This window comes from Ovis aries, chromosome 26 (assembly GCF_016772045.2).
Source record: "Ovis aries strain OAR_USU_Benz2616 breed Rambouillet chromosome 26, ARS-UI_Ramb_v3.0, whole genome shotgun sequence".
NCBI classification, from domain to species: Eukaryota; Metazoa; Chordata; class Mammalia; order Artiodactyla; family Bovidae; genus Ovis; species Ovis aries.
Genome location: NC_056079.1, coordinates 33,681,602 through 33,708,163, shown reverse-complemented (window position 1 = coordinate 33,708,163; position 26,562 = coordinate 33,681,602). Strand labels below are relative to the sequence as shown.

The 26,562-nt window shown below is 37.6% G+C and overlaps 1 protein-coding gene across 1 annotated transcript in view; it reads left to right on the top strand.

The window, feature by feature from the left end:
• LOC101120051 (disintegrin and metalloproteinase domain-containing protein 2) overlaps window positions 1–26,562 on the top strand; it is a 127,263-nt gene that overhangs the window by 49,798 nt on the left and 50,903 nt on the right. The window contains exon 11 of the mRNA XM_027962643.1: window positions 10,885–11,021. Coding sequence (XP_027818444.1) covers window positions 10,885–11,021 — 137 coding nt within the window. The remainder of the gene's footprint in view (window positions 1–10,884; window positions 11,022–26,562) is intronic.

The following is a 26,562-nucleotide window of genomic DNA, read 5'->3' as shown; positions in this document are numbered from 1 at the left end:
ATACCAGATAATAGTCTAGTAGAAGAAATGTAAATACAGTCAAGGAAGAAGAAGCATGAAAACAATAATGTAAAATAAAATGACCAGAAAATAATCAAATTAAATGGTTTAAATAATGGGGTCACACAGTCGGACACAACTGAAGTGAATTAGCAATAGAATGACAATCGTGAATGTAGATGAATTAAACCAATTAAGTAAATCTCTGATGGATTTTTTAAAAAGTTAAGTTCAAATATTAGTTCTTTATAAGAAATACATTAATAAGACAAAGTATTGGAGAAGGAAATGGCAGCCCACTCCAGTGTTCTTGCCTGGAGAATCCCAGGGACAGGGGAGCCTGGTGGGCTGCCATCTATGGGGTCGCACAGAGTCAAACACGACTGAAGAGACTTAGCAGCAGCAGCAGCACATGCTACAGCATGGATGAAACTATTATGCTAAGGAAAAGAAAACAGTCCAAAAAGATCATATAGGAATCCATTTATAAGAAATATGTTAAATAGCCAAATGTATACAGACAGAAAGTAGAGAGCTCGGGGAAAAGGAGAATGGAGGGTGACTTCTCATGGGGATATTTCTTTTAATATATTCTAAAATTATTAGGGAATTTTGCATAGTTCTGTGAATATATTAAAACTATTGCATTATACATGTTAAGTGGCTATGTTCCATTGGCATATGAATTTTATGTCAATAAAGTTGCTTTTAAAAATTGTAAAAAAAAAAAAGAAATACATTAATAAGACAAAGTGAAGGTGAATATAAGATAACAAAATATACCTCAGTTAAATAAGTAAACATGAGAAAATGAAGTTTAGATTACAATACACTATAGATATAATTGCAAACAGGCATAAACATCAGTGTAGTTTTCCATGTAAAAGTTTTATAAATATTTTGTTTGATTTATTCCTAAGCATCCCAGTAAATACTATATTGTTTGATGATATCAGTAAATACTGTATTTTAAGTATAATTTATGAGTTTCTGTTATATTGAAAAAAATGTATAAAATTATATATATATATATTTACTTCTAATAGCTTTAGAGATAAATTTTGTGTCCAGTTTTGCCATATGTGAATAAAACAATTTTATTCTCTTTTCTCTTACCAATATGTATATCTTTTATTTTTAGTTTTGTTCTCCTATTGAATTGCCTAGGATCCCGAGAGCAATTCAAGTTAACAATGTTTAATTGAATTCATAGTAGACACTTTTGTATTATTTCCTCAAGGAAAAATCTCTCAATATTGTACTATTAGATATTATGTTTGTTCTAGGTTATCATAGACATTTTTAACATAAAAAATCTCATGTACTAATATTTTTAATCTTCTAAACTTTAAGTGATGTATTTTTTTATCCTATCTTTATTTTTGAAGGGAAATTAACTCCATTTAAACATATGATTTTTTTTCTAAATGTCCCATTTTAGTAGCAGAATTTTTTACTATAGTTTTTGGTATGCTTATATAGATCTTTTCTTACTCTGTTGAATTGTTTCCTCTTTCACATAGAATTCAATTTTCTTTTTCAATATTGTAGTGATGTCAGTGCAATCCTAATGAAAATCTCAGCAACCTTTTTGGGGTAAAATTGACAAGCTTATGTTGAAATCTTATACATATAAACATAAAAAAAGGAAATAGATAAAGCAAGATTGGAAATTGAGGATATTTTTAAGATATAAACTTATTATAAAACTGTGGTAATTCAGATATTACAGTGTAAATAAATTTATCAATATAACAAAGTAGGAAGTCTAGATATAGACCTCGACATATATAATCAAATGATTTTCAACAAGAAAAATACATTCATGTACTAAGAAAAATGAAATATAAAATTAAACTTTCATATTTATAATAGACTTCCAGTCGAAAGCACTGGTAAAGAGAGTCATAATGGGAAGTTGTGAATGTCTAAAGACATTACTATAAAGTAATTCATGCTAAACCTTGAGGAGTGGGAGTCTTCAGGCAGAATAGTTAAGGAAATTAGTATCTAGTGAATTTGACAAAAAATAAAGCTGAAAATCGGTGAGCTATTTATCCAACCAGAAATATGTGGAAAGATGGAAACAACATTGTTCTAAAACATGTGGAACATAGGAAACAGTGAAGACAAAAGCAGAAATCAAAGAAAGAGATGACAGGTAGAACAGAGATATTCTAAAAGGATATTAAGTCCTTGAAAATGCTTTTAGAAAAACAAATTTGAGGGAACTGGTTATTTAATTCTTATATTTGCATTTCCTAGTAATATCTGGAGCAAGAAATGGCAGCCCACTCCAATATTTTTGCCTGGAAAATGGCATGGACAGAAGACAGTCACACGGTCACAAAGAGTCAGACACAACTGAGCATGTGTGCAATAAAAAAGATATATCAGGATAATATAATAAAAATTGAAAGGACTCAATGCAGGCTATTTTGGGTGGGATCATGAAATAAAAACTTTGAACCAGAGAAGAGTTTTAAGAAGAGGAATGAATGATAAGACAAAAGCCGTCATGGGAAATCAGAACCCATGAGAATGATCATTAAATTCGAGGCTTTCAGGTGGGAATGAATATCAGGAAAGATGATTGTGAAAATATTGTCAAAGGAAGGAGCCGTCTATAAGCACATAGAGCCTTATTGATCTTAGCAAATAGTTTTGAATATTATCCTCTTTGCAATGAAAAGGCATTGGAAGTTTTGAAGCCACAGAGAAATATTTTTCTGGTTATATAGAAAAGTGAATGTGAGGACTGGAGATCCACAGCAAGTAGACTAAGGAGACAGTTCTGAATGACTGGTATTTAGTCAGCTCAGTTCAGTCGTTCAGTATGTCCAACGCTTTGTGACTCCCATGAACCGCAGCATGCCAGGGCCCCCGTCCATCACCAACTCCAGGAGTCTACTCAAACCCATGTCCACTGAGTTGGTGATGCAAACCAACCATCTATCTCATCCTCTGTCATCCCCTTCTCCTCCTATCCTCAATCTTTCCCAGCATCAGAGTCTTTTCAAATGAGTCAGCTCTTCGCATAAGGTGGACAAAGTATTGGAGTTTCAGCCTCAACATCAGTCCTTCCAATGAACACCCAGGACTGATCTTTAGGATGGACTGGTTGGATCTCCTTGCAGTCCAAGGGACTCTCAAGAGTCTTCTCCAGCATCACAGTTCAAAGGCATCAATTCTTCGGCGCTCAGCTTTCTTCACAGTGCAACTCTCACATCCATACATGACCACTGGAAAAACCATACCCTGGACTAGATGGACCTTTCTTGGCAAAGTGATGTTTCTGCTTTTCAATATGCTCTCTAAGTTGGTCATAACTTTCCTCCCAAGGAGTAGTGAAGTTTCTCAGTCGTGTCCGACTCTTTGCGACCCCATGGACTGTAGCCTACTAGGCTCCTATGTCCATGGGATTTTCCAGGCAATAGTACTGGAGTGGATTGCCATTTCCTTCTCCAGGGGATCTGCCCAACCCAGGGATTGAACCCAGGTCTCCCACACTGTAGAGAGACACTTTACCATCTAAGCCACCAGGGAAGTCCCAAGGAGTAAGCGTCTTTTAATTTCACGGCTGCAATCACCATCTGCAGTGATTTTGGAGCCCAAAAATATTAAGTCTGAGACAGTTTCCACTGTTTATCCATCTATTTCCCATGAAGTGATGGGACCAGATACCATGATCTTAGTTTTCTGAATGCTGAGCTTTAAGCCAACTTTTTTACTCTCCTCTTTCACTTTCATCAAGAGGTTCTTTAGTTCTTCTTCACTTTCTGTCATAAGGGTGGTGTCATCTGCATATTGATGGTTATTGATATTTCTCCTGGCAATCTTGATTCCAGCTTGTGCTTCTTCCAGCCCAGCATTTCTCATGGTGTACTCTGCATATAAGTTAAATAAGCAGGGTGACAATATACAGCCTTGATGTACTCCTTTTTCTATTTGGAACCAGTCTGTTGTTCCATGTCCAGTTCTAACTGTTGCTTCCTGACCTGCATACGGACATCCTAAGAGGCAGGTCAGGTGGTCTGGTATTCCCATATCTTTCAGAATTTTCCACAGTTTACTGTGATCCAAACAGTCAAAGGCTTTGGCCTAGTCAATAAAGCAGAAATAGATGTTCTTCTGGAACTCTCTTACTTTTTCGATGATCCAGCAGATGTTGGCAATTTGATCTGTGGTTCCTCTGCCTTTTCTAAAACCAGCTTGAACATCTGGAAGTTCACGGTTCATGTATTGCTGAAGCCTGGCTTGGAGAATTTTGAGCATTACTTTACTAGCATGTGAGATGAATGCAAATGTATGGTCATTTGAGCATTCTTTGGCATTGCCTTTCTTTGGGATTGGAATGAAAACTGACCTTTTCCAGTCCTGTGGCCACTGCTGAGTATTCCAAATTTGCTGGCATATTGAGTGCAGCACTTTCATAGCATCATCTTTCAGGATTTGAAATAGCTCAACTGGAATTCCATCACCTCCACTGGCTTTGTTCATAGTGATGCTTCCTAAGGACCTCTTGACTTCACATTCCAGAATGTCTGGCTCTAGGTGAGTGATCACACCGTCATAATTATCTGGGTCATGAAGATCTTTCTTGTACAGTTCTTCTGTGTATTCTTGCCACCTCTTCTTAATATCTTCTGCTTCTGTTAGGTCCCTACCATTTCTGTCCTTTATTGAGCTCATCTTTGCATAAAATGTTCCCTTGGTATCTCTAATTTTCTTGAAGAAATCTGTAGTCTTTCCCATTCTACTGTTTCCTCTATTTGTTTGCATTGATCACTGTGGAAGACTTTCTTATCTCTCCTTGCTATTCTTTGGAACTCTGCATTCAAATGGGCATATCTTTCCTTTCTCCTTTGCTTTTCGCTTCCCTTCTTTTCACAGCTATTTGTAAGGCCTCCTCAGACAGACATTTTGCTTTTTTCCATTTCTTGTTCTTGGAGATGGTCTTGATGCCTATCTCCTGTACAATGCCATGAACCTCCATCTATAGTTCATCAGGCACTCTGATCTAGTCCCATAAATCTATTTCTCAATTCCACTATATAGTCATAAGCGATTTGATTTAGGTCATGCCTGAATGATCTAGTGGTTTTCTCCACGTTCTTCAATTTCAGTCTGAATTTGGTGATTTTGAGTTCATGATCTGAGCCACAGTCAGCTCCCAGTCTTGTTTTTGTTGACTGTATAAAGCTTCTCCATCTTTGGCTGCAAAAAAATATAATCAATCTGATTTCAGTGTTGACCATCTGGTGATGTCCATGTGTAGAGTCTTCTCTTGTGTTGTTGGAAGAGGGTGTTTGCTATGACCAGTGCGTTCTCTTGGCAGAACTCAATTAGCCTTTGCCCTGCCTCATTCTGTATTCCAAGGCCAAATTTGCCTGTTATGCCAGGTGTTTCTTGACTTCCTACTTTTGCATTCCAGTCCCCTAGTTCTAGAAGGTCTTGTAGGTCTTCATAGAACTGTTAACTTCAGCTTCTTCAGCGTTACTGGTCGGGGCATAGATTTGGATTACCGTGATATTGAATGCTTTGCCTTGGAAACGAAGAGAGATCATTGTGTCATTTTTGAGTTTGCACCCAAGTACTGCATTTTGGACTCTTTTATTGACTCTGATGGCTACTCCATTTCTTCTAAGGGATTCCTGCCCACAGTAGTAGATATAATGGTCATCTGAGATATTAGCTAGTGTCTTATTCTTGGATATGCGAAAAGTAATTTTTATCTAGTATATATCATGAAAGCAGAACATATAGGGCTTGCTAACTTACTGGGTACATACCATGAATGGTGGAAACATCTATGATTATTCTTAAGACTTTTCTTTAAAAACTAGGTAGAGGGAAGTGGTGCAGCTGGCCTTGGAGGCAGAGGGGAAGTGGAAAGGCAAAAGAAAAGTTACATTTGGAACCTCAACCTCTAGTTTGAGAGATTTTTGTGGTGCTTAACTTTATATGTCACTTTGGAGAGGTTTGATTAGATTAATATTGAAATCAGTGAAATCTGAGTAAAGCACCTTGCCTCATCCAATGAGTTGAAGGCCTGAATAGAACAAAAAGACCATCCCCTTCAAGCAAGAAGAAATTCATCAGCAGAGTGCCTTCAGGTTTCACCTGCGCTATCAGCTCTCCTATGTCTCCAGGCTTCCAGCTCACTCTGAAGGTTTGGACTGCCAGTCTTTATATTTGTCTGAACCAATTCCTTATTATAAACCCCTTCATATATGATATTCATTATTATATATATGCTATTGGTTTTATTTCTCAAAAGAAGTCTGATTAATACAATGGCTAGTACTTAAGTATAAATATATACTTAAACATTAAAAGATATGTGCATGATAGAGATGATGAATAGATGATACATAGACAGCTATATGTCTTTCCTTTCTCCAGTATCTCCTTGTCTCAATATAAATAAAAGTTGCTGTAGTTTTATGGCAAATTATAAAAAATGATAGTGTGAACCCTACTACTGCCTCTTCAGACTGATTTAGCTTTTCTAGGTTGGCTAACTTTCTCTTTTAAAATCAGCTTGTCAATTTCAAGAAAAAATTTAGGTCGATTTGAGGGAGATTGACATCTTCACAATATTGGTTATCCATGATATTGATAAATATGTTTTTTATTGCTTCATATAATGCTTCATATACTATAAGCAATAAAAAGAAGTATTGTTATATTTACCATTGTTGAGTCTCAAAACATGTATATTGGGCAAAAGAGGCCACAAACAAGGCTATATAACAGATGTCAGGTGCTGTTCTTTTTTTAATATTTTAGCTGGAGGATAGTTACTTTATAATATTGTGTTAGTTCTGCCATATAGCAATAAGCATTAGCCATAGGTATACTTGTGTTCCCTCCCTCCTGAACCCCCATCCACCTCCCTCCCCACTCTACCCCTCCAGGTTGTCACAGAGCACCAGCTTTGGGTGTCCTGCTTCATACATCAAACTCACGGTTCAGTTCAGTTCAGTCACTCAGTCATGTCCAACTCTTTGCAACCCCATGCACTGTAGCACGCCAGGCTTCCCTGTCCAACACCAACTCCCAGAGCTTGCTCAAACTCATGTCCATCAAGTCGGTGATGCCATCCAACCATCTCATCCTCTGTCATCCCCTTTTTCTCCAATCAAACTCACACTGGTTTTCTATTTTACATATGGTAATGTATATATTTCAAAGCTATTCTCTCAAGTCATCCCACCCTCTCCTGCTCCCACTGAGTCCAAAAGTCTGTTCTTTATGTCTGTGTCTCCTTTGCTGCTCTGCACATAGGATCATCAGAACCATTTTCCTAGATTCCATATATATGCGTTAATATATGGTAATTGTCTTTCTCTTTCTGACTTACTTCATTCTGTATAATAGAACCAAAGTCCATCCACCCCAGTCCCACTACTGGGCATATACCCTGAGGAAACCAGAATTGAAAAGGACACATGTACCCCAATATTCATTGCAGCACTATTAACAATAGCTACGATGTGGAAGCAACCTATTGATAGGAAAGTTGTGGTACATACGCACAGTGGAATATTACCCAGATGCTGTTCTTATCTGAAAACTATTGCCCTAAGCAGATATTATGCACTAAAAGAAACAAGTCTGCTTAGTTGTAAATCTTTTCTAAAAAGTATTTTTTAAAATCCAATGCTAAATATAATTTTTCTTTTTCTATGAATTTATTTCTGTTTATTTTACAATAGAATTAATCATAACAGTATCCTTTAGAAAATTCTTATACTCCAGTCTGTATAGGTTTCAGGGTTTTCATACTACTCTGTTATAGACTGTGTCTCCCTAAAATTTATATACCAAAACCCTAACCCCCAATGCGGCTATATTTGGAGAAGGAGGCTTTAAGGGGCTTTTTGAACTATCGTGTTGGAGAAGACTCTTGAGAGTCCCTTGGACTGCAAGGAGATTCAATCAGTCCATTCTAAAGGAGATCAGCCCTGGGATTTCTTTGGAAGGAATGATGTTAAAGCTGAAACTCCAGTGCTTTGGCCACCTCATGCAAAGAGTTGACTCATTGGAAAAGACTCTGATGCTGGGAGGGACTGGGGGCAGGAGGAGAAGGGGACGACAGAGGATGAGATGGCTGGATGGCATCACTGACTCGATGGACGTGAGTCTGAGTGAACTCCGGGAGTTGTTGATGGACAGGGAGGCCTGGCGTGCTGCGATTCATGGGGTCACAAAGAGTCGGACACGACTGAGCAACTGAACTGAACTGAACTGAAGGTTAAAGGAGGTCATAAGCCTGTGCACCTAATCCAATAGGATTGGTGTCTTTGTGGGAAGAGAAGGAGACAGCCTTCCAGAAACCAGGAGAGAGACCTTACAAGAAACTAAACCCACTGGCATCTTGAGCAACTTTAGGAAGATACTTAGTCTATAATGTTCCTGAGGGCAGCACAAGCTGACTAATATAAGTAAAATTGTCAGAAAAGAAATATAATGAAATGTCATCTCAAATGTGAAACCATGTCTTTGAATCTATCATACAAGGAAAGGAGAGACCAGAACATATGCACTAATCAGAAGATAAGGAATAAAAGAGTAATTGCATATTGGGATTTTTATACAAATAACTTGGAGAAGGGAACGGCAACCCACTGCAGTATTCTTGCCTGGAGAATCCCATGGACAGAGGAGCTTCGTGGGCCACAGTCCATGGGGTCGTCAAGAGTCAGACATCACTGAATGATGAACACACGCACACAAATAACTAAAGTGAGATGGTTTGGATGTTGTTATTTCCCTCTTACTGAGCTATAGATGCTAAAGGGGAACAAGAGAAAAAGAAACAATTGTAAGATATACTGATTGAGAAATTACAGGCATTTTCTACATTATCCTGAAACCTAGAAAGTCTGAAAACTATGCTAATAAAACTGTCCTATCATTGAATTTTTATAATATCCTATTATTTATATCCTTGAAATTTAGCAGAATCCTTCATTTTCTTCCCCACAGCATCAATCATTCCTCCTCCTCTTCTCTCCTCCTGTTCCCTGGACCTCTCTCCCTCTCTCCCTTGTTTTATTTTTAAAATAAATTTTAAAAACTGTGGAAGGTCAGTATTCTTATTTTCAGTCATTATTCAGTTCAGTTGCTCAGTCATGTCTGACTCTTTGTGACCCCATGGACTGAAGCATGCCAGGCATCCCTGTCCATCACCAGCTCCCAGAACTTGCTCAAACTCATGTCCATCAAGTCAGTGATGCCATCCCACCATCTCATCCTCTGTTGCCCCCTTCTCCTCCTGCCTTTAACCTTTTCCAACATCAGGATCTTTTCCAATGAGTAAGTTCTTCACATCAGATGGCCAAAGTATTGGAGTTTCAGCTTCAACATCAGTCCTCCCGATGAATATTCAGGACTGATATACTGTAGGATTAACTGGTTAGATCCCCTGACAGTCCAAGGGGCTCTCAAGAGTTTACTCCAACACCACAGTTCAAAAGCATAAATTCTTCAGCTCTCAAATTTCTTTATGGTCCAACTCTCACAACCATACATGACTATTGGGAAAACTATAGCTTTGACTAGATGGACTTTTGTTGGCAAACTCTCTTTTTAATATGCTGTCTAGGTTGGTCATAATTTTTCTTCCAAGGAGTAAGCGTCTTTTAATTTCACAGCTGCGGTCACATTTGCAGTGATTTTGGAGCCCAAGAAAATAAAGTTTCTCACTGTTTCCGCTGTTTCCCCATCTATCTGCCATGAAGTGATGGGACCAGATGCCATGATCTTAGTTTTCTGAATGTTGAGGTTTAAGCCAACTTTTTCTCTCTCCTCTTTCACTTTCATCAAGAGGCTCTTCTTCTTTGCTTTCTGCCATAAGGATGCTGTCATCTGCTATCTAAGGTTATTGATATTTCTCCCGGCACTCTTGTTTCCAACTTGTGCTTCATCCATCCCGGCATTTCACATGATGTACTCTGCATATGAGTTAAATAAGCAGGGTGACAATATACAGCCTTGACATACTCCTTTCCCAATTTGGAACCAGTCTGTTGTTCCATGTCCATTTCTAACTGATGCTTCTTGACCTGCATACAGATTTCTCAGAAGGCAGGTCAGGTAGTCTGGTATTCCCACCTCTTTAAGAATTTTCCACAGTTTGTTGTTATCCACACAGTCAAATGCTTTGGTGTAGTCTATAAAGCAAAAGCAAAAGATATTTTTCTGAAACTGTCTTGCTAATTTAGACTATGGTAAAAATGACTCTTGCTTTTTTCTCTTTTCTTTTCTGCTTTTACTTGCTATTCTTTAAAAAAAATGGAAAAAAGCAAAGAAAAAGTAAGAGTCATTATTACTATAATCTAAATTAATATAAGGGTTAATTTATGATTTTTGAAAATGTGTGAAACATCATATAAAATATTATATCAATAAATTATAAACAAACACTCATTTATAACTGGCATTGTGTGTATATAAATCGGTATCTTTTTTGACTTTCTTTTAAAAGTAAAACATTTTTACTTTATTTTACTTTACAATACTGTATTTGTTTTGCCATACATTGACATGAATCCACCATGGGTGTACATGCATAAAAATAAAAATTTTAAAAATAAATGAATAAAAGTAAAACATTGCCCTATTGTTATATATGAATAACAAGTTATTGCTACAAATATTTTCTTGGCCTGATGCCATCAAATGAACTATACATTTGCATTTTGGTAAAATTTTACACTTTGCTTTTTATATTTTCCCTTATATTGATAATGATACCTTCTGTGATTGACATATTTGATGTCTCAATTGCATGTCATCATGTGATCGTTTCTAATAATTATATTATACATCATATATGTGAATGTATAAGTGTGTGTGTGTGTTTTTTTTCCCCAGCACTCCAACACCATAAGCCTGGAATCACTTGCCGTTATTATAGCTCAGTTATTGAGCCTTAGTATGGGAATACCTTATGATGACATTAACAAATGCCATTGCCCAGGAGAGGTCTGCATAATGAACCCAGCAGCTGTGTAAGATGCTTCATTTTTATATGCTTTACATACATAGTTTATGTGAAAACAAGCTTTGTATATTTTGTTTATGAAATCTGTGCTATCAAAATAATTAGTAATAGTTATTTATAAATTGTGGTCACTGATCCCAGATTGAAATATAGAATCCAATGCCCCTGCTGCATGCATCTCTCAGTATTTTTTGTAATCTAATGTCACACTTACTTTCTCACATGTGACCTATGTGCTTAGTCACTCAGTCCTGTCCATCTCTTTGTGACCCCATGGACTGCAGCCCACCAGGCTGCTCTGTCCATGGGGATTCTCCAGGCAGGAATACTGGAGTGGGTGTCTATGCCCTCCTCCAGGGGATCTTCCCAACCGTGGGACTGAACCCAGCTCTCTCACATTGCAGGTGGATTTTTTACCATCTGAGCCACCAGGGAAGCGCCCTATGTGACCTACTTACCATTTCTGGCTTACCAAATTATGAATGAAGCTATGAAATCATGCAAGTTAAAAAAATGATAAATGTAGAAGTAGGTCACCCTTTACATTCATCACTTTTTTTACTTGCATGATTTTATAGCTTCATGCATGATTTGATAAGCCAAATACAGACTTCTGATTATACAAGAATAACTTCAGTCAGTCAGTTCAGTCGCTCAGTCGTGTCTGACTCTTTGCAACCCCATGAATCACAGCACGCCAGGCCTCCCTGTCCATCACTAAGAATGACTTAGTAAGGCCTTTTAACATGAATCTTCTTCATTCTACCTGGCTCAGCCTGAAATCTTGGCATCGACTGGTTTCAAAGATGCTTTTCAGCACCTCACCACCACATGCACAGGGCTTTGGTAGAAAAGCCATACATTACACCATGAGAGCTGCCAGACACAGACTCCATTTCAGATAGAGTTACTGGGAAAACCCATAGACAATAGGGAGACAACAGAAGACACCTGAAGAATCTGAAGCCTCTGACATCTACCACAAGTCCAACTTTCAACACAAAGTTACAAGTCAAACTAAGGTCAAGAAAAAGCAGAGTATGAGAAGGCATGAGAAAAAGCAGGCATGAGAACTTGGTTCAGATATGGCAAAGACTTTGCAATTATTAGACTGAGAGCTTGACTATGATTAATATGTTAGTCTGGGTGTTCTTTGGAAGGACTGATGCTAAAACTGAAACTCCAATACTTTGGCCACGTCATGCAAAGAGGTGACTCATTGGAAAAGACTGATGCTGGGAGGGATTGGGGGCAGGAGGAGAGGGGACAACAGAGGATGAGATGGCTGGATGGCATCACTGACTCGAAGGACATGAGTTTGAGTGAACTCTGGGAGTTGGTGATGGACAGGGAGGCCTGGTGTGCTGCAGTTCATGGGGTTTCAAATAGTCGGACACGACTGAGCGACTGAATTGAACTGAACTGAACTGGACTGAACATGTTAGGGGCTTAAATGGAAAAAAAGTGGACAACCTACAAAAAACTGATGGATAATATAAGCAGGGGCTTCTCTGGAAGCTCAGTGGTAAAGAATCCACCTGCAATGCAGAAGACACAGCTTTGGCTTTTTCTCTGTCACTAGAGAAGGCCTTTTGCAGTACTTATTATGCCTCAAAGACCTAGTGAATTCTTTGCTATTATCCTCAATATTCTTAGAATATGCTATGAGATTTTATAGAGTTAGAACCAAATAGTCAGGAGATTTATGGAAACCATCATCCAATCAGTGACTGAAGCCAGACTTTTATCCTTTTCTTCTTGGACTGTAAACCCAACAGTACATAATTTTATTTAACAATACATTTAATTTCTTCTATATTATCTCAAATATTTTGCCTTTTTTCACCTTCCAGTTTCTCTCCCAAAACAACTTAATCAACAAACAAACTTTAATTTGCAATAGTAATGAGTATCAATTTTTTTCATTAATTTTTTGATATAATAGAACTTTGATTCTTGTGTAGATATGAAAAAATAGAAACTTTACTTAAAAATATAAAATGATGGCCTGTATAAAATTGGTGAAATTATCAATACACATATAGAAACCATGCATCTGTGGAAAGCTTTTTTAAAAAGCTTGACAAATTACAATATTGCAAAAAAATGCTTCATAATCTTATCTTTCAATGCATTGCATCATTTTAATAGCATGATTCTGAAATTTTGGAGGACACAGACATTTTGATCATTCAATTTAGTCACTCAGTCATGTCTGACTCTTTGCCACCCCATGAACTGCAGCATGCCAGGCTTCCTTGTCTATCACCAACTCCCTGAGTTTACTCAAACTCATGTCCATAGCATTGGTGATCCCATCCAACCATCTCATTCTCTGTCATCCCCTTCTCCTTCTGCCTTCGATCTTTCCCAGCATTAGGGTCTTTTCAAATGAGTCAGCTCTTCGCATCAGGTGGCCAAAGTATTGGAGCTTCAGCTTTAGCATCAGTCGATCCAATAAATATTCAGGACTGATTTCCTTTAGGAATGATTGGTTTGATCTCCTTGAAGTCCAAGGGACTCTCAGAAGTCTTCTCCAACATCGCACACAGTTCAAAAGCATCAATTCTTTGGCGCTCAGCTTTCTTTATAGTCCAACTCTCACATCTGTACATGACCATTTTAATCATTATTGACTGGCAAAAAATTGATGTGAAAAATCTATCACCATTTAAAGGTAAATCTGAATAAACAGCATATTTGAAAAAAGATTTGTTGGTAGTCTTTAAATTGATGGGAAACATGTCCTAGAATTACTCATGTTTAATGACTTTTGGCAAAATTACATTCAGTGATTTACATAGAACTTAGTCCTATCCTTGTTAAACACATGCCTTTCTGAGGCAGTTGTACTCAGTCTTAACCTTAAAATGTGGCTTATTATATACCAAAACTTAAGGAGTTTAACGTGTTATTTTGTTTTTATAATCCATAGAAAATACATGTCACACACTGATTTTTTTAAGCCTGCCATTTTTCTGGGGGCTTCCAATCAATAGTCCATGGTTTATACAGTCTAAGTCTCCAGCAACTCAGATGTGCATACATGATATGCCTGAGAATTTTTATTTTCTTTGAAATTTTAATATTTTAACTAGGAACTTTGTTTCTTTAGACAAAGAAGTTGTCTTTATGAAATTGTGCTTTTTTGGCTCACTTGAAGGTAGCAATATATCTGAACTTTGAAAACAATATCTTGGGGAAAATACATAGAGATAGAATATAATCTTTTATCTGAAGTAAAAGGAAAGGAAAAGAGAATGATGGTTCCCCAATACATCCACAAATTGTTTATATTTCTCCCTTTAAGAGGTAGAGTTTTAGTTAAGTTCAGTCGCTCAGTTGTGTCCGACTCTTTGCAACCGCATGAATCAAAGCACACCAGGCCTCCCTGTCCATCACCATCTCCTGGAGTTCACTCAGACTCATGTTCATCGAGTCAGTGATGCCATCCAGCCATCTCATCCTCTGTCGTCCCCTTCTCCTCCTGCCCCCAATCCCTCCCAGCATCAGAGTCTTTTCCAATGAGTCAACTCTTTTCATGAGGTGGCCAAAGTACTGGAGTTTCAGCTTTAGCATCAGTCCTTCCAAAGAAATCCCAGGGCTGATCTCCTTCAGAATGGACTGATTGAATCTCCTTGCAGTCCAAGGGACTCTCAAGAGTCCTCTCCAACACCACAGTTCAAAAGCATCAATTCTTCGGCGCTCAGCCGAACTCTCAGTCCAACTCTCACATCCATACATGATTACTGGAAAAACCCTCGCCTTGACTAGACAGACCTTAGTCGGCAAAGTAATGTCTTTATTTTGAATATACTATCTAGGTTGGTCATAACTTTTCTTCCAAGGAGTAAGCGTCTTTTAATTTCATGGCTGAAAACACCATCTGCAGTGATTTTGGAGCCCCCCAAAATTAAGTCTGACACCGTTTCCACTGTTTCCCCATCTATTTCCCATGAAGTGATGGGACCAGATGCCATGATCTTAGTTTTCTGAATGTTGAGAGCTTTAAGCCAACTTTTTCACTCTCCTCTTTCACTTTCATCAAGAGGCTTTTTAGCTCTTCTTCACTTTCTGCCATAAGAGTGGTGTCATCTGCATATCTGAGGTGATTGATATTTCTCCCAGCAATCTTGATTCCAGCTTGTGTTTCTTCCAGTCCAGCATTTCTCATGATGTCCTCTGCATAGAAGTTAAATAAGCAGGGTGACAATATACAGCCTGATGCACTCCTTTTCCTATTTGGAACCAGTCTGTTGTTCCATGTCCAGTTCTAACTGTTGCTTCTTGACCTGCACACAGATTTCTCAAGAGGCAGGTTAGGTGGTCTGGTATTTCCATCTCTTTCGGAATTTTCCACAGTTTCTTGTGATCCACACAGTCAAAGGCTTTGGCATAGTCGATAAAGCAGAAATAGATGTTCTTCTGGAACTCTCTTGCTTTTTCCATGATCCAGTGGATATTGGCAATTTGATCTCTGGTTCCTCTGCCTTTTCTAAAACCAGCTTGAACATCTGGAAGTTCACCATTCACATATTGCTGAAGCCTGGCTTGGAGAATTTTGAGCATTACTTTACTAGCATTTGAGGTGAGTGCAATTGTGAAGTAGTTTGAGCATTCTTTGGCATTGCCTTTCTTTGGGATTGGAATGAAAACTGACCTTTTCCAGTCCTGTGGCCACTGCTGAGTTTTCCAAATTTGCTGGCATATTGAATGCAGCACTTTCACAGCATCATCCTTCAGGATTTGAAACAGCTCAACTGGAATTCCATCACCTCCACTAGCTTTGTTCATAGTGATGCTTTCTAAGGCCCACTTGACTTCACTTTCCAAGATGTCTGGCTCTAGATTAGTGATCACATCATCATGATTATCTCAGTCGCGAAGATCTTTTTTGTACAGTTCTTCCATGTATTCTTGCCACCTCTTCTTAATATCTTCTGCTTCTTTTAGGTCCATACCATTTCTGTCCTTTATTGCGCTCATCTTTGCATGAAATGTTCCCTTGGTATCTCTAATTTTCTTGAAGAGATCTCTAGTCTTTCCCATTCTGTTGTTTTCCTCTATTTCTTTGCATTGATCACTGAAGAAGGCTTTCTTATCTCTTCTTGCTATTCTCTGGAACTCTGCATTCAGATGCTTATATCTTTCCTTTTGTCCATTGCTTTTCACCTCTCTTCTTTTCACAGCTATTTGTAAGGCCTCCCCAGAGAGCCATTTTGCTTTTTTGCATTTCTTTTCCATGAGAATGGTCTTGATCCTGTCTCCTGTACAATGTCGCAAACCTCATTCCATAGTTCATCAGGCACTCTATCTATGAGATCTAGGCCCTTAAATCTATTTCTCACTTCCACTGTATAATCATAAGGGATTTGATTTAGGTCATACATGAATGGTGTAGTGGTATTCCCTACTTTCTTCAATTTCAGTCTCAATTTGGCAATAAGGAGTTCATGATCTGATGATTTCTCTCTATTGAACGTGGGTTGGATTTGGTGACTTGATTTCATCAAATAGACCTTGGTAGAAATGATGGAGTGAGACTTTCAGGATTATATAATTAAAGAGTTTGCAAATTTCTCTGTATTCTCTCTTTGATCAGGCGCTCAGGTTGGACGTAGGTGCAATATCGTGAGGACCCTCAAGTAACTTTCTAGAGAGCCATATGACCGGGAACTGAGGCCTCTTGCCAGTAGAATAAAGGCGCAGATAAAAAGCATCGCTGTAAACATTACCTCATGTAACTTGAATTCATGGTTTCTTTTTTTTTTTTAGTTTTTTATTTTTTAGTTTTAAAATCTTTAATTCTTACATGCTTTCCCAAACATGAACCACCCTCCCACCTCCCTTCCCATAACATCTCTCTGGGTCATCCCCATGCACCAGCCCCAAGCATGCTGTATCCTGCGTCAGACATAGACTGGCGATTCAATCTTACATGATAGTATACATGTTAGAATACCATTCTCCCAAATCATCCCACCCTCTCCCTCTCCCTCTGAGTCCAAAAGTCCGTTATACACATCTGTGTCTTTTTTCCTGTCTTGCATACAGGGTCGTCATTGCCATCTTTCTAAATTCCATATATATGTGTTAGTATACTGTATTGGTGCTTTTCTTTCTGGCTTACTTCACTCTGTATAATCGGCTCCAGTTTCATCCATCTCATCAGAACTGATTCAAATGAATTCTTTTTAACGGCGGAGTAATACTCCATTGTGTATATGTACCACAGCTTTCTTATCCATTCATCTGCTGACGGACATCTAGGTTGTTTCCATGTCCTGGCTATTATAAACAGTGCTGCGATGAACATTGGGGTACATGTGTCTCTTTCAATTCTGGTTTCCTCGGTGTGTATGCCCAGCAGCGGGATGGCTGGGTCATAAGGTAGTTCTATTTGCAATTTTTTAAGGAATCTCCACACTGTTCTCCATAGTGGCTGTACTAGTTTGCATTCCCACCAACAGTGTAGGAGGGTTCCCTTTTCTCCACACCCTCTCCAGCATTTATTGCTTGCAGATTTTTGGATCGCAGTCATTCTGACTGGTGTGAAGTGGTACCTCATTGTGGTTTTGATTTGCATTGCTCTAATAATGAGTGATGTTGAGCATCTTTTCATCTGTTTGTTAGCCATCCGTATGTCTTCTTTGGAGAAATGTCTATTTAGTTCTTTGGCCCATTTTTTGATTGGGTCGTTTATTTTTCTGGAGTTGAGCTGCATAAGTTGCTTGTATATTTTTGAGATTAGTTGTTTGTCAGTTGCTTCATTTGCTATTATTTTCTCCCATTCAGAAGGCTGTCTTTTCACCTTGCTTATATTTTCCTTTGTTGTGCAGAAGCTTTTAATTTTAATTAGATCCCATTTGTTTATTTTTGCTTTTATTTCCAGAATTCTGGGAGGTGGATCATAGAGGATCCTGCTGTGATTTATGTCGGAGAGTGTTTTGCCTATGTTCTCCTCTAGGAGTTTTATAGTTTCTGGTCTTACATTTAGATCTTTAATCCATTTTGAGTTTATTTTTGTGTGTGGTGTTAGAAAGTGATCTAGTTTCATTTTTTACAAGTGGTTGACCAGTTTTCCCAGCACCACTTGTTAAAGAGATTGTCTTTACTCCATTGTATATACTTGCCTCCTTTGTCAAAATAAGGTGTCCATATGTGTGTGGATTTATCTCTGGGCTTTCTATTTTGTTCCATTGATCTATATGTCTGTCTTTGTGCCAGTACCATACTGTTTTGATGACTGTGGCATTGTAGTAGAGCCTGAAGTCCAGCAAGTTGATTCCTCCAGTTCCATTCTTCTTTCTCAAGATTGCTTTGGCTATTCGAGGTTTTTTGTATTTCCATACAAATCTTGAAATTATTTGTTCTAGTTCTGTGAAAAATACGGCTGGTAGCTTGATAGGGATTGCATTGAATTTGTAAATTGCTTTGGGTAGTATACTCATTTTCACTATATTGATTCTTCCAATCCATGAACATGGTATATTTCTCCATCTATTAGTGTCCTCTTTGATTTCGTTCATCAGTGTTTTATAGTTTTCTATGTATAGGTCTTTAGTTTCTTTAGGTAGATATATTCCTAAGTATTTTATTCTTTTCGTTGCAATGGTGAATGGAACTGTTTCCTTAATTTCTTTTTCTACTTTCTCATTATTAGTGTATAGGAATGCAAGGGATTTCTATGTGTTGATTTTATATCCTGCAACTTTACTATATTCATTGATGAGCTCTAGTAATTTTCTGGTGGAGTCTTTAGGGTTTTCCATGTAGAGGATCATGTCATCTGCAAACAGTGAGAGTTTTACTTCTTCTTTTCCAATTTGGATTCCTTTTATTTCTTTTTCTGCTCTGATTGCTGTGGCCAAAACTTCCAGAACTATGTTGAATAGTAGTGGTGAAAGTGGACATCCTTGTCTTGTTCCTGACTTTAGGGGAAATGCTTTCAATTTTTCACCATTGAGGATAATGTTTGCTGTGGGTTTGTCATAGATAGCTTTTATTATGTTGAGGTATGTTCCTTCTATTCCTGCTTTCTGGAGAGTTTTTATCATAAATGGATGTTGAATTTTGTCAAAGGCCTTCTCTGCATCTATTCATATAATCATATGGCTTTTATTTTTCAGTTTGTTAATGTGGTGAATTACATTGATTGATTTGCGGATATTGAAGCATCCTTGCATCCCTGGGATAAAGCCCACTTGGTTATGGTGTATGATCTTTTTAATGTGTTCTTGGATTCTGATTGCTAGAATTTTGTTGAGGATTTTTGCATCTATGTTCATCAGTGATATTGGCCTGCAGTTTTCTTTTTTTGTGACATCTTTGCCAGGTTTTGGTATTAGGGTGATGGTGGCCTCATAGAATGAGTTTGGAAGTTTACCTTCCTCTGCAATTTTCTGGAAGATTTTGAGGAGGATAGGTGTTAGCTCTTCTTGAAATTTTTGGTAGAATTCAGCTGTGAAGCCGTCTGGACCTGGGCTTTTGTTTGCTGGAAGATTTCTGATTACAGTTTCAATTTCCGTGCTTGTGATGGGTCTGTTAAATTTTTCTATTTCTTCCTAGTTCAGTTTTGGAAAATTGTACTTTTCTAAGAATTTGTCCATTTCTTCCACATTGTCCATTTTATTGGCATACAACTACTGATAGTAGTCTCTTATGATCCTTTGTATTTCTGTGTTGTCTGTTGTGATCTCTCCATTTTCATTTCTAATTTTATTGATTTGATTTTTCTCTCTTTGCTTCTTGATGAGTCTGGCTAATGGTTTGTCAATTTTATTTATCCTTTCAAAGAACCAGCTTTTGGCTTTGTTGATTTTTGCTATGGTCTCTTTTGTTTCTTTTGCATTTATTTCTGCCCTAATTTTTAAGATTTCTTTCCTTCTACTAACTCTGGGGTTCTCCAATTCTTCCTTTTCTAGTTGCTTTAGTTGTAGAGTTAGGTTTTTATTTGACTTTTTTCTTGTTGAGGTATGCCTGTATTGCTATGAACTTTCCTGTGTCCCACAGGTTTTGGGTTGTTGTGCTTTCATTTTCATTAGTTTCTATGCATATTTTGATTTCTTTTTTTATTTCATCTGTGATTTGTTGGTTATTCAGAAGTGTGTTGTTCAACCTCCATATGTTGGAATTTTTAATAGTTTTTCTCCTGTAATTGAGATCTAATCTTAATGCATTATGGTCAGAAAAGATGCCTGGAATGATTTCGATTTTCTTGAATTTATCAAGTTTAGATTTATGGCCCAGGATGTGATCTATCCTGGAGAAGGTTCCATGAGCACTTGAGAAAAAGGTGAAATTCATTGTTTTGGGGTGAAATGTCCTATAGATATCAATTAGGTCTAACTGATCCAATGTATCATTTAAAGTCTGCGTTTCTTTGTTAATTTTCTGTTTAGTTGATCTGTCCATAGGTGTGAGTGGGGTATTAAAGTCTCCCACTGTTATTGTGTTATTGTTGATTTCCCCTTTCATACTTGTTAGCATTTGTCTTACATATTGCGGTGCTCCTATGTTGGGTGCATATATATTTATAATTGTTATAGCTTCTTCTTGGATTGTTCCTTTGATCATTATGTAGTGGCCTTCTTTGTCTCTTTTCACAGCCTTTGTTTTAAAGTCTATTTTATCGGATATGAGTATTGCCACTCCTGCTTTCTTTTGGTCTCTATTCGCGTGGTATATCTTTTTCCAGCCCTTCACTTTCAGTCTGTATGTGTCCCTTGTTTTGAGGTGGGTCTCTTGTAAGCAGCATATAGAGGGGTCTTGTTTTTGTATCCATTTGGCAAGACTTTGTCTTTTGTTTGGGGCATTCAACCCATTTACGTTTAAGGTAATTATTGATAAGTATGATCCTGTTACCATTTACTTTATTGTTTTGGGTTCAGGTTTATAAACCCTTTCTGTGTTTCCTGTCTAGAGAATATCCTTTAGAATTTGTTGGAGAGCTGGTTTGGTGGTGCTGAATTTTCTCAGCTTTTGCTTGTCTGTAAAGCTTTTGATTTCTCCTTCATATTTGAATGAGATCCTTGCTGGGTACAGTAATCTGGGCTGTAGGTTATTGTCTTTCATCACCTTAAGTATGCCTTGCCATTCCCACCTGGCCTGAAGAGTTTCTATTGACAGATCAGCTGTTATCCTAATGGGAATCCCCTTGTGTGTTATTTGTTGTTTTTCCCTTGCTGCTTTTATTTTTTTTTTAATTTTTTTTTTTAGTTTTTTATTTTTTTAATTTTAAAATCTTTAATTCTTACATGCTTTCCCAAACATGAACCCCCCTCCCACCTCCCCTCCCCATAACATCTTTCTGGGTCATCCCCATGCACCAGGCCCAAGCATGCTACATCCTGCGTCAGACATAGACTGGCGATTCATTTCACATGATAGTATACATGTTAGAATGTCATTCTCCCAAATCATCCCACCCTCTCCCTCTCCCTCTGAGTCCAAAAGTCCGTTATACACATCTGTGTCTCTTTCCCTGTCTTGCCTACAGGGTCGTCATTGCCATCTTCCTAAATTCCATATATATGTGTTAGTATACTGTATTGGTGCTTTTCTTTCTGGCTTACTTCACTCTGTATAATCGGCTCCAGTTTCATCCATCTCATCAGAACTGATTCAAATGAATTCTTTTTAACGGCTGAGTAATACTCCATTGTGTATATGTACCACAGCTTTCTTATCCATTCATCTGCTGATGGACATCTAGGTTGTTTCCATGTCCTGGCTATTATAAACAGTGCTGCGATGAACATTGGGGTACATGTGTCTCTTTCAATTCTGGTTTCCTCGGTGTGTATGCCCAGCAGTGGGATTGCTGGGTCATAAGGTAGTTCTATTTGCAATTTTTAAGGAATCTCCACACTGTTCTCCATAGTGGCTGTACTAGTTTGCATTCCCACCAACAGTGTAGGAGGGTTCCCTTTTCTCCACACCCTCTCCAGCATTTATTGCTTGCAGATTTTTGGATCGCAGCCATTCTGACTGGTGTGAAGTGGTACCTCATTGTGGTTTTGATTTGCATTGCTCTAATAATGAGTGATGTTGAGCATCGTTTCATGTGTTTGTTAGCCATCCGTATGTCTTCTTTGGAGAAATGTCTATTTAGTTCTTTGGCCCATTTTTTGATTGGGTCGTTTATTTTCTGGAGTTGAGCTGCATAAGTTGCTTGTATATTTTTGAGATTAGTTGTTTGTCAGTTGCTTCATTTGCTATTATTTTCTCCCATTCAGAAGGCTGTCTTTTCACCTTGCTTATATTTTCCTTTGTTGTGCAGAAGCTTTTAATTTTAATTAGATCCCATTTGTTTATTTTTGCTTTTATTTCCAGAATTCTGGGAGGTGGATCATAGAGGATCCTGCTGTGATTTATGTCGGAGAGTGTTTTGCCTATGTTCTCCTCTAGGAGTTTTATAGTTTCTGGTCTTACATTTAGATCTTTAATCCATTTTGAGTTTATTTTTGTGTGCGGTGTTAGGAAGTGATCTAGTTTCATTCTTTTACAAGTGGTTGACCAGTTTTCCCAGCACCACTTGTTAAAGAGATTGTATTTACTCCATTGTATATTCTTGCCTCCTTTGTCAAAGATAAGGTGTCCATATGTGTGTGGATTTATCTCTGGGCTTTCTATTTTGTTCCATTGATCTATATGTCTGTCTTTGTGCCAGTACCATACTGTCTTGATGACTGTAGCTTTGTAGTAGAGCCTGAAGTCAGGCAAGTTGATTCCTCCAGTTCCATTCTTCTTTCTCAAGATTGCTTTGGCTATTCGAGGTTTTTTGTATTTCCATACAAATCTTGAAATTATTTGTTCTAGTTCTGTGAAAATGTGGCTGGTAGCTTGATAGGGATTGCATTGAATTTGTAAATTGCTTTGGGTAGTATACTCATTTTCACTATATTGATTCTTCCAATCCATGAACATGGTATATTTCTCCATCTGTTAGTGTCCTCTTTGATTTCGTTCATCAGTGTTTTATAGTTTTCTATATATAGGTCTTTAGTTTCTTTAGGTAGATATATTCCTAAGTATTTTATTCTTTTCGTTGCAATGGTGAATGGAATTGTTTCCTTAATTTCTTTTTCTACTTTCTCATTATTCGTGTATAGGAATGCAAGGGATTTCTGTGTGTTGATTTTATATCCCGCAACTTTACTATATTCATTGATTAGCTCTAGTAATTTTCTGGTGGAGTCTTTAGGGTTTTCCATGTAGAGGATCATGTCATCTGCAAACAGTGAGAGTTTTACTTCTTCTTTTCCAATTTGGATTCCTTTTTTTCTTTTTCTGCTCTGATTGCTGTGGCCAAAACTTCCAGAACTATGTTGAATAGTAGCGGTGAAAGTGGACACCCTTGTCTTGTTCCTGACTTTAGGGGAAATGCTTTCAATTTTTCACCATTGAGGATAATGTTTGCTGTGGGTTTGTCATAGATAGCTTTTATTATGTTGAGGTATGTTCCTTCTATTCCTGCTTTCTGGAGAGTTTTTATCATAAATGGATGTTGAATTTTGTCAAAGGCCTTCTCTGCATCTATTCATATAATCATATGGCTTTTATTTTTCAGTTTGTTAATGTGGTGAATTACATTGATTGATTTGCGGATATTGAAGAATCCTTGCATCCCTGGGATAAAGCCCACTTGGTCATGGTGTATGATCTTTTTAATGTGTTGTTGGATTCTGATTGCTAGAAATTTGTTGAGGATTTTTGCATCTATGTTCATCAGTGATATTGGCCTATAGTTTTCTTTTTTTGTGACATCTTTGTCAGGTTTTGGTATTAGGGTGATGGTGGCCTCATAGAATGAGTTTGGAAGTTTACCTTCCTCTGCAATTTTCTGGAAGAGTTTGAGGAGGATAGGTGTTAGCTCTTCTTGAAATTTTTGGTAGAATTCAGCTGTGAAGCCGTCTGGACCTGGGCTTTTGTTTGCTGGAAGATTTCTGATTACAGTTTCAATTTCCGTGCTTGTGATGGGTCTGTTAAATTTTTCTATTTCTTCCTAGTTCAGTTTTGGAAAATTGTACTTTTCTAAGAATTTGTCCATTTCTTCCACGTTGTCCATTTTATTGGCATACAACTGCTGATAGTAGTCTCTTATGATCCTTTGTATTTCTGTGTTGTCTGTTGTGATCTCTCCATTTTCATTTCTAATTTTATTGATTTGATTTTTCTCTCTTTGCTTCTTGATGAGTCTGGCTAATGGTTTGTCAATTTTATTTATCCTTTCAAAGAACCAGCTTTTGGCTTTGTTGATTTTTGCTATGGTCTCTTTTGTTTCTTTTGCATTTATTTCTGCCCTAATTTTTAAGATTTCTTTCCTTCTACTAACTCTGGGGTTCTCCAATTCTTCCTTTTCTAGTTGCTTTAGTTGTAGAGTTAGGTTTTATTTGACTTTTTCTTGTTTCTTGAGGTATGCCTGTATTGCTATGAACTTTCCTCTTAGCACTGCTTTTATAGTGTCCCACAGGTTTTGGGTTGTTGTGTTTTCATTTTCATTAGTTTCTATGCATATTTTGATTTCTTTTTGATTTCTTCTGTGATTTGTTGGTTATTCAGAAGTGTGTTGTTCAACCTCCATATGTTGGAATTTTTAATAGTTTTTCTCCTGTAATTGAGAGCTAATCTTAATGCATTATGGTCAGAAAAGATGCTTGGAATGATTTCGATTTTTTTGAATTTATCAAGTTTAGATTTATGGCCCAGGATGTGATCTATCCTGGAGAAGGTTCCATGAGCACTTGAGAAAAAGGTGAAATTCATTGTTTTGGGGTGAAATGTCCTATAGATATCAATTAGGTCTAACTGATCCAATGTATCATTTAAAGTTTGCGTTTCTTTGTTAATTTTCTGTTTAGTTGATCTGTCCATAGGTGTGAGTGGGGTATTAAAGTCTCCCACTATTATTGTGTTATTGTTGATTTCCCCTTTCATACTTGTTAGCATTTGTCTTACATATTGTGGTGCTCCTATATTGGGTGCATATATATTTATAATTGTTATATCTTCTTCTTGGATTGTTCCTTTGATCATTATGTAGTGGCCTTCGTTGTCTCTTTTCACAGCCTTTGTTTTAAAGTCTATTTTATCGGATATGAGTATTGCCACTCCTGCTTTCTTTTGGTCTCTATTCGCGTGGTATATCTTTTTCCAGCCCTTCACTTTCAGTCTGTATGTGTCCCTTGTTTTGAGGTGGGTCTCTTGTAAGCAGCATATAGAGGGGTCTTGTTTTTGTATCCATTCGGCCAGTCTTTGTCTTTTGGTTGGGGCGTTCAACCCGTTTACATTTAAGGTAATTATTGATAAGTATGATCCTGTTACCATTTACTTTATTGTTTTGGGTTCGGGTTTATACACCCTTATCGTGTTTCCTGACTAGAGGATATCCTTTAGAATTTGTTGGAGAGCTGGTTTGGTGGTGCTGAATTCTCTCAGCTTTTGCTTGTCTGTAAAGCTTTTGATTTCTCCTTCGTATTTGAATGAGATCCTTGCTGGGTACAGTAATCTGGGCTGTAGGTTATTGTCTGTCATCACTTTAAGTATGTCTTGCCATTCCCTCCTGGCCTGAAGAGTTTCTATTGACAGATCAGCTGTTATCCTTATGGGAATCCCCTTGTGTGTTATTTGTTGTTTTTCCCTTGCTGCTTTTAATATTTGTTCTTTGTGTTTGATCTTTGTTAATTTGATTAATATGTGTCTTGGGGTGTTTCGCCTTGGGTTTATCCTATTTGGGACTCTCTGTGTTTCTTGGACTTGGGTGATTATTTCCTTCCCCATTTTAGGGAAGTTTTCAACTATTATCTCCTCAAGGATTTTCTCATGATCTTTCTTTCTGTCTTCTTCTTCTGGGACTCCTATAATTCGAATGTTGGAGCGTTTCATATTGTCCTGGAGGTCTCTGAGATTGTCCTCGTTTCTTTTAATTCGTTTTTCTTGTTTCCTCTCTGATTCATTTATTTCTGCCATTCTATCTTCTATTTCACTAATCCTATCTTCTGCCTCCGTTATTCTACTATTTGTTGCCTCCAGAGTGTTTCTGATCTCATTTATTGTGTTATTCATTATATTTTGACTCTTTTTTATTTCTTCTAGGTCCTTGTTAAACCTTTCTTGCATCTTCTCAATCCTTGTCTCTAGGTTATTTATCTGTGTTTCCATTTTGATTTCAAGATTTTGGATCATTTTCACTATCAATATTCCGAATTCCTTCTCCGGTAGATTCCCTATTTCTTCCTCTTTTGTTTGGTTTGGTGGGCAACTCTCCTGTTCCTTTACCTGCTGAGTATTCCTCTGTCTCTTCATCTTGGTTATATTGCTGCATTTGGGGTGGCCTTTTTATATTCTGATAATTTGTGGAGTTCTCTTTATTATGGAGCTTCCTCACTTTGGGTGGGGTTCTATCAGTGGCTTGTCAAGGTTTCCTGGTTAGGGAGGCTTGTGTTGGAGTTCTGGTGGGTGGAGCTGGGTTTCTTCTCTCTGGAGTGCAGTGGAGTGACCCGTAATGGGTTATGAGACATCAAAGGTTTTGGGATAATTTTGAGCTG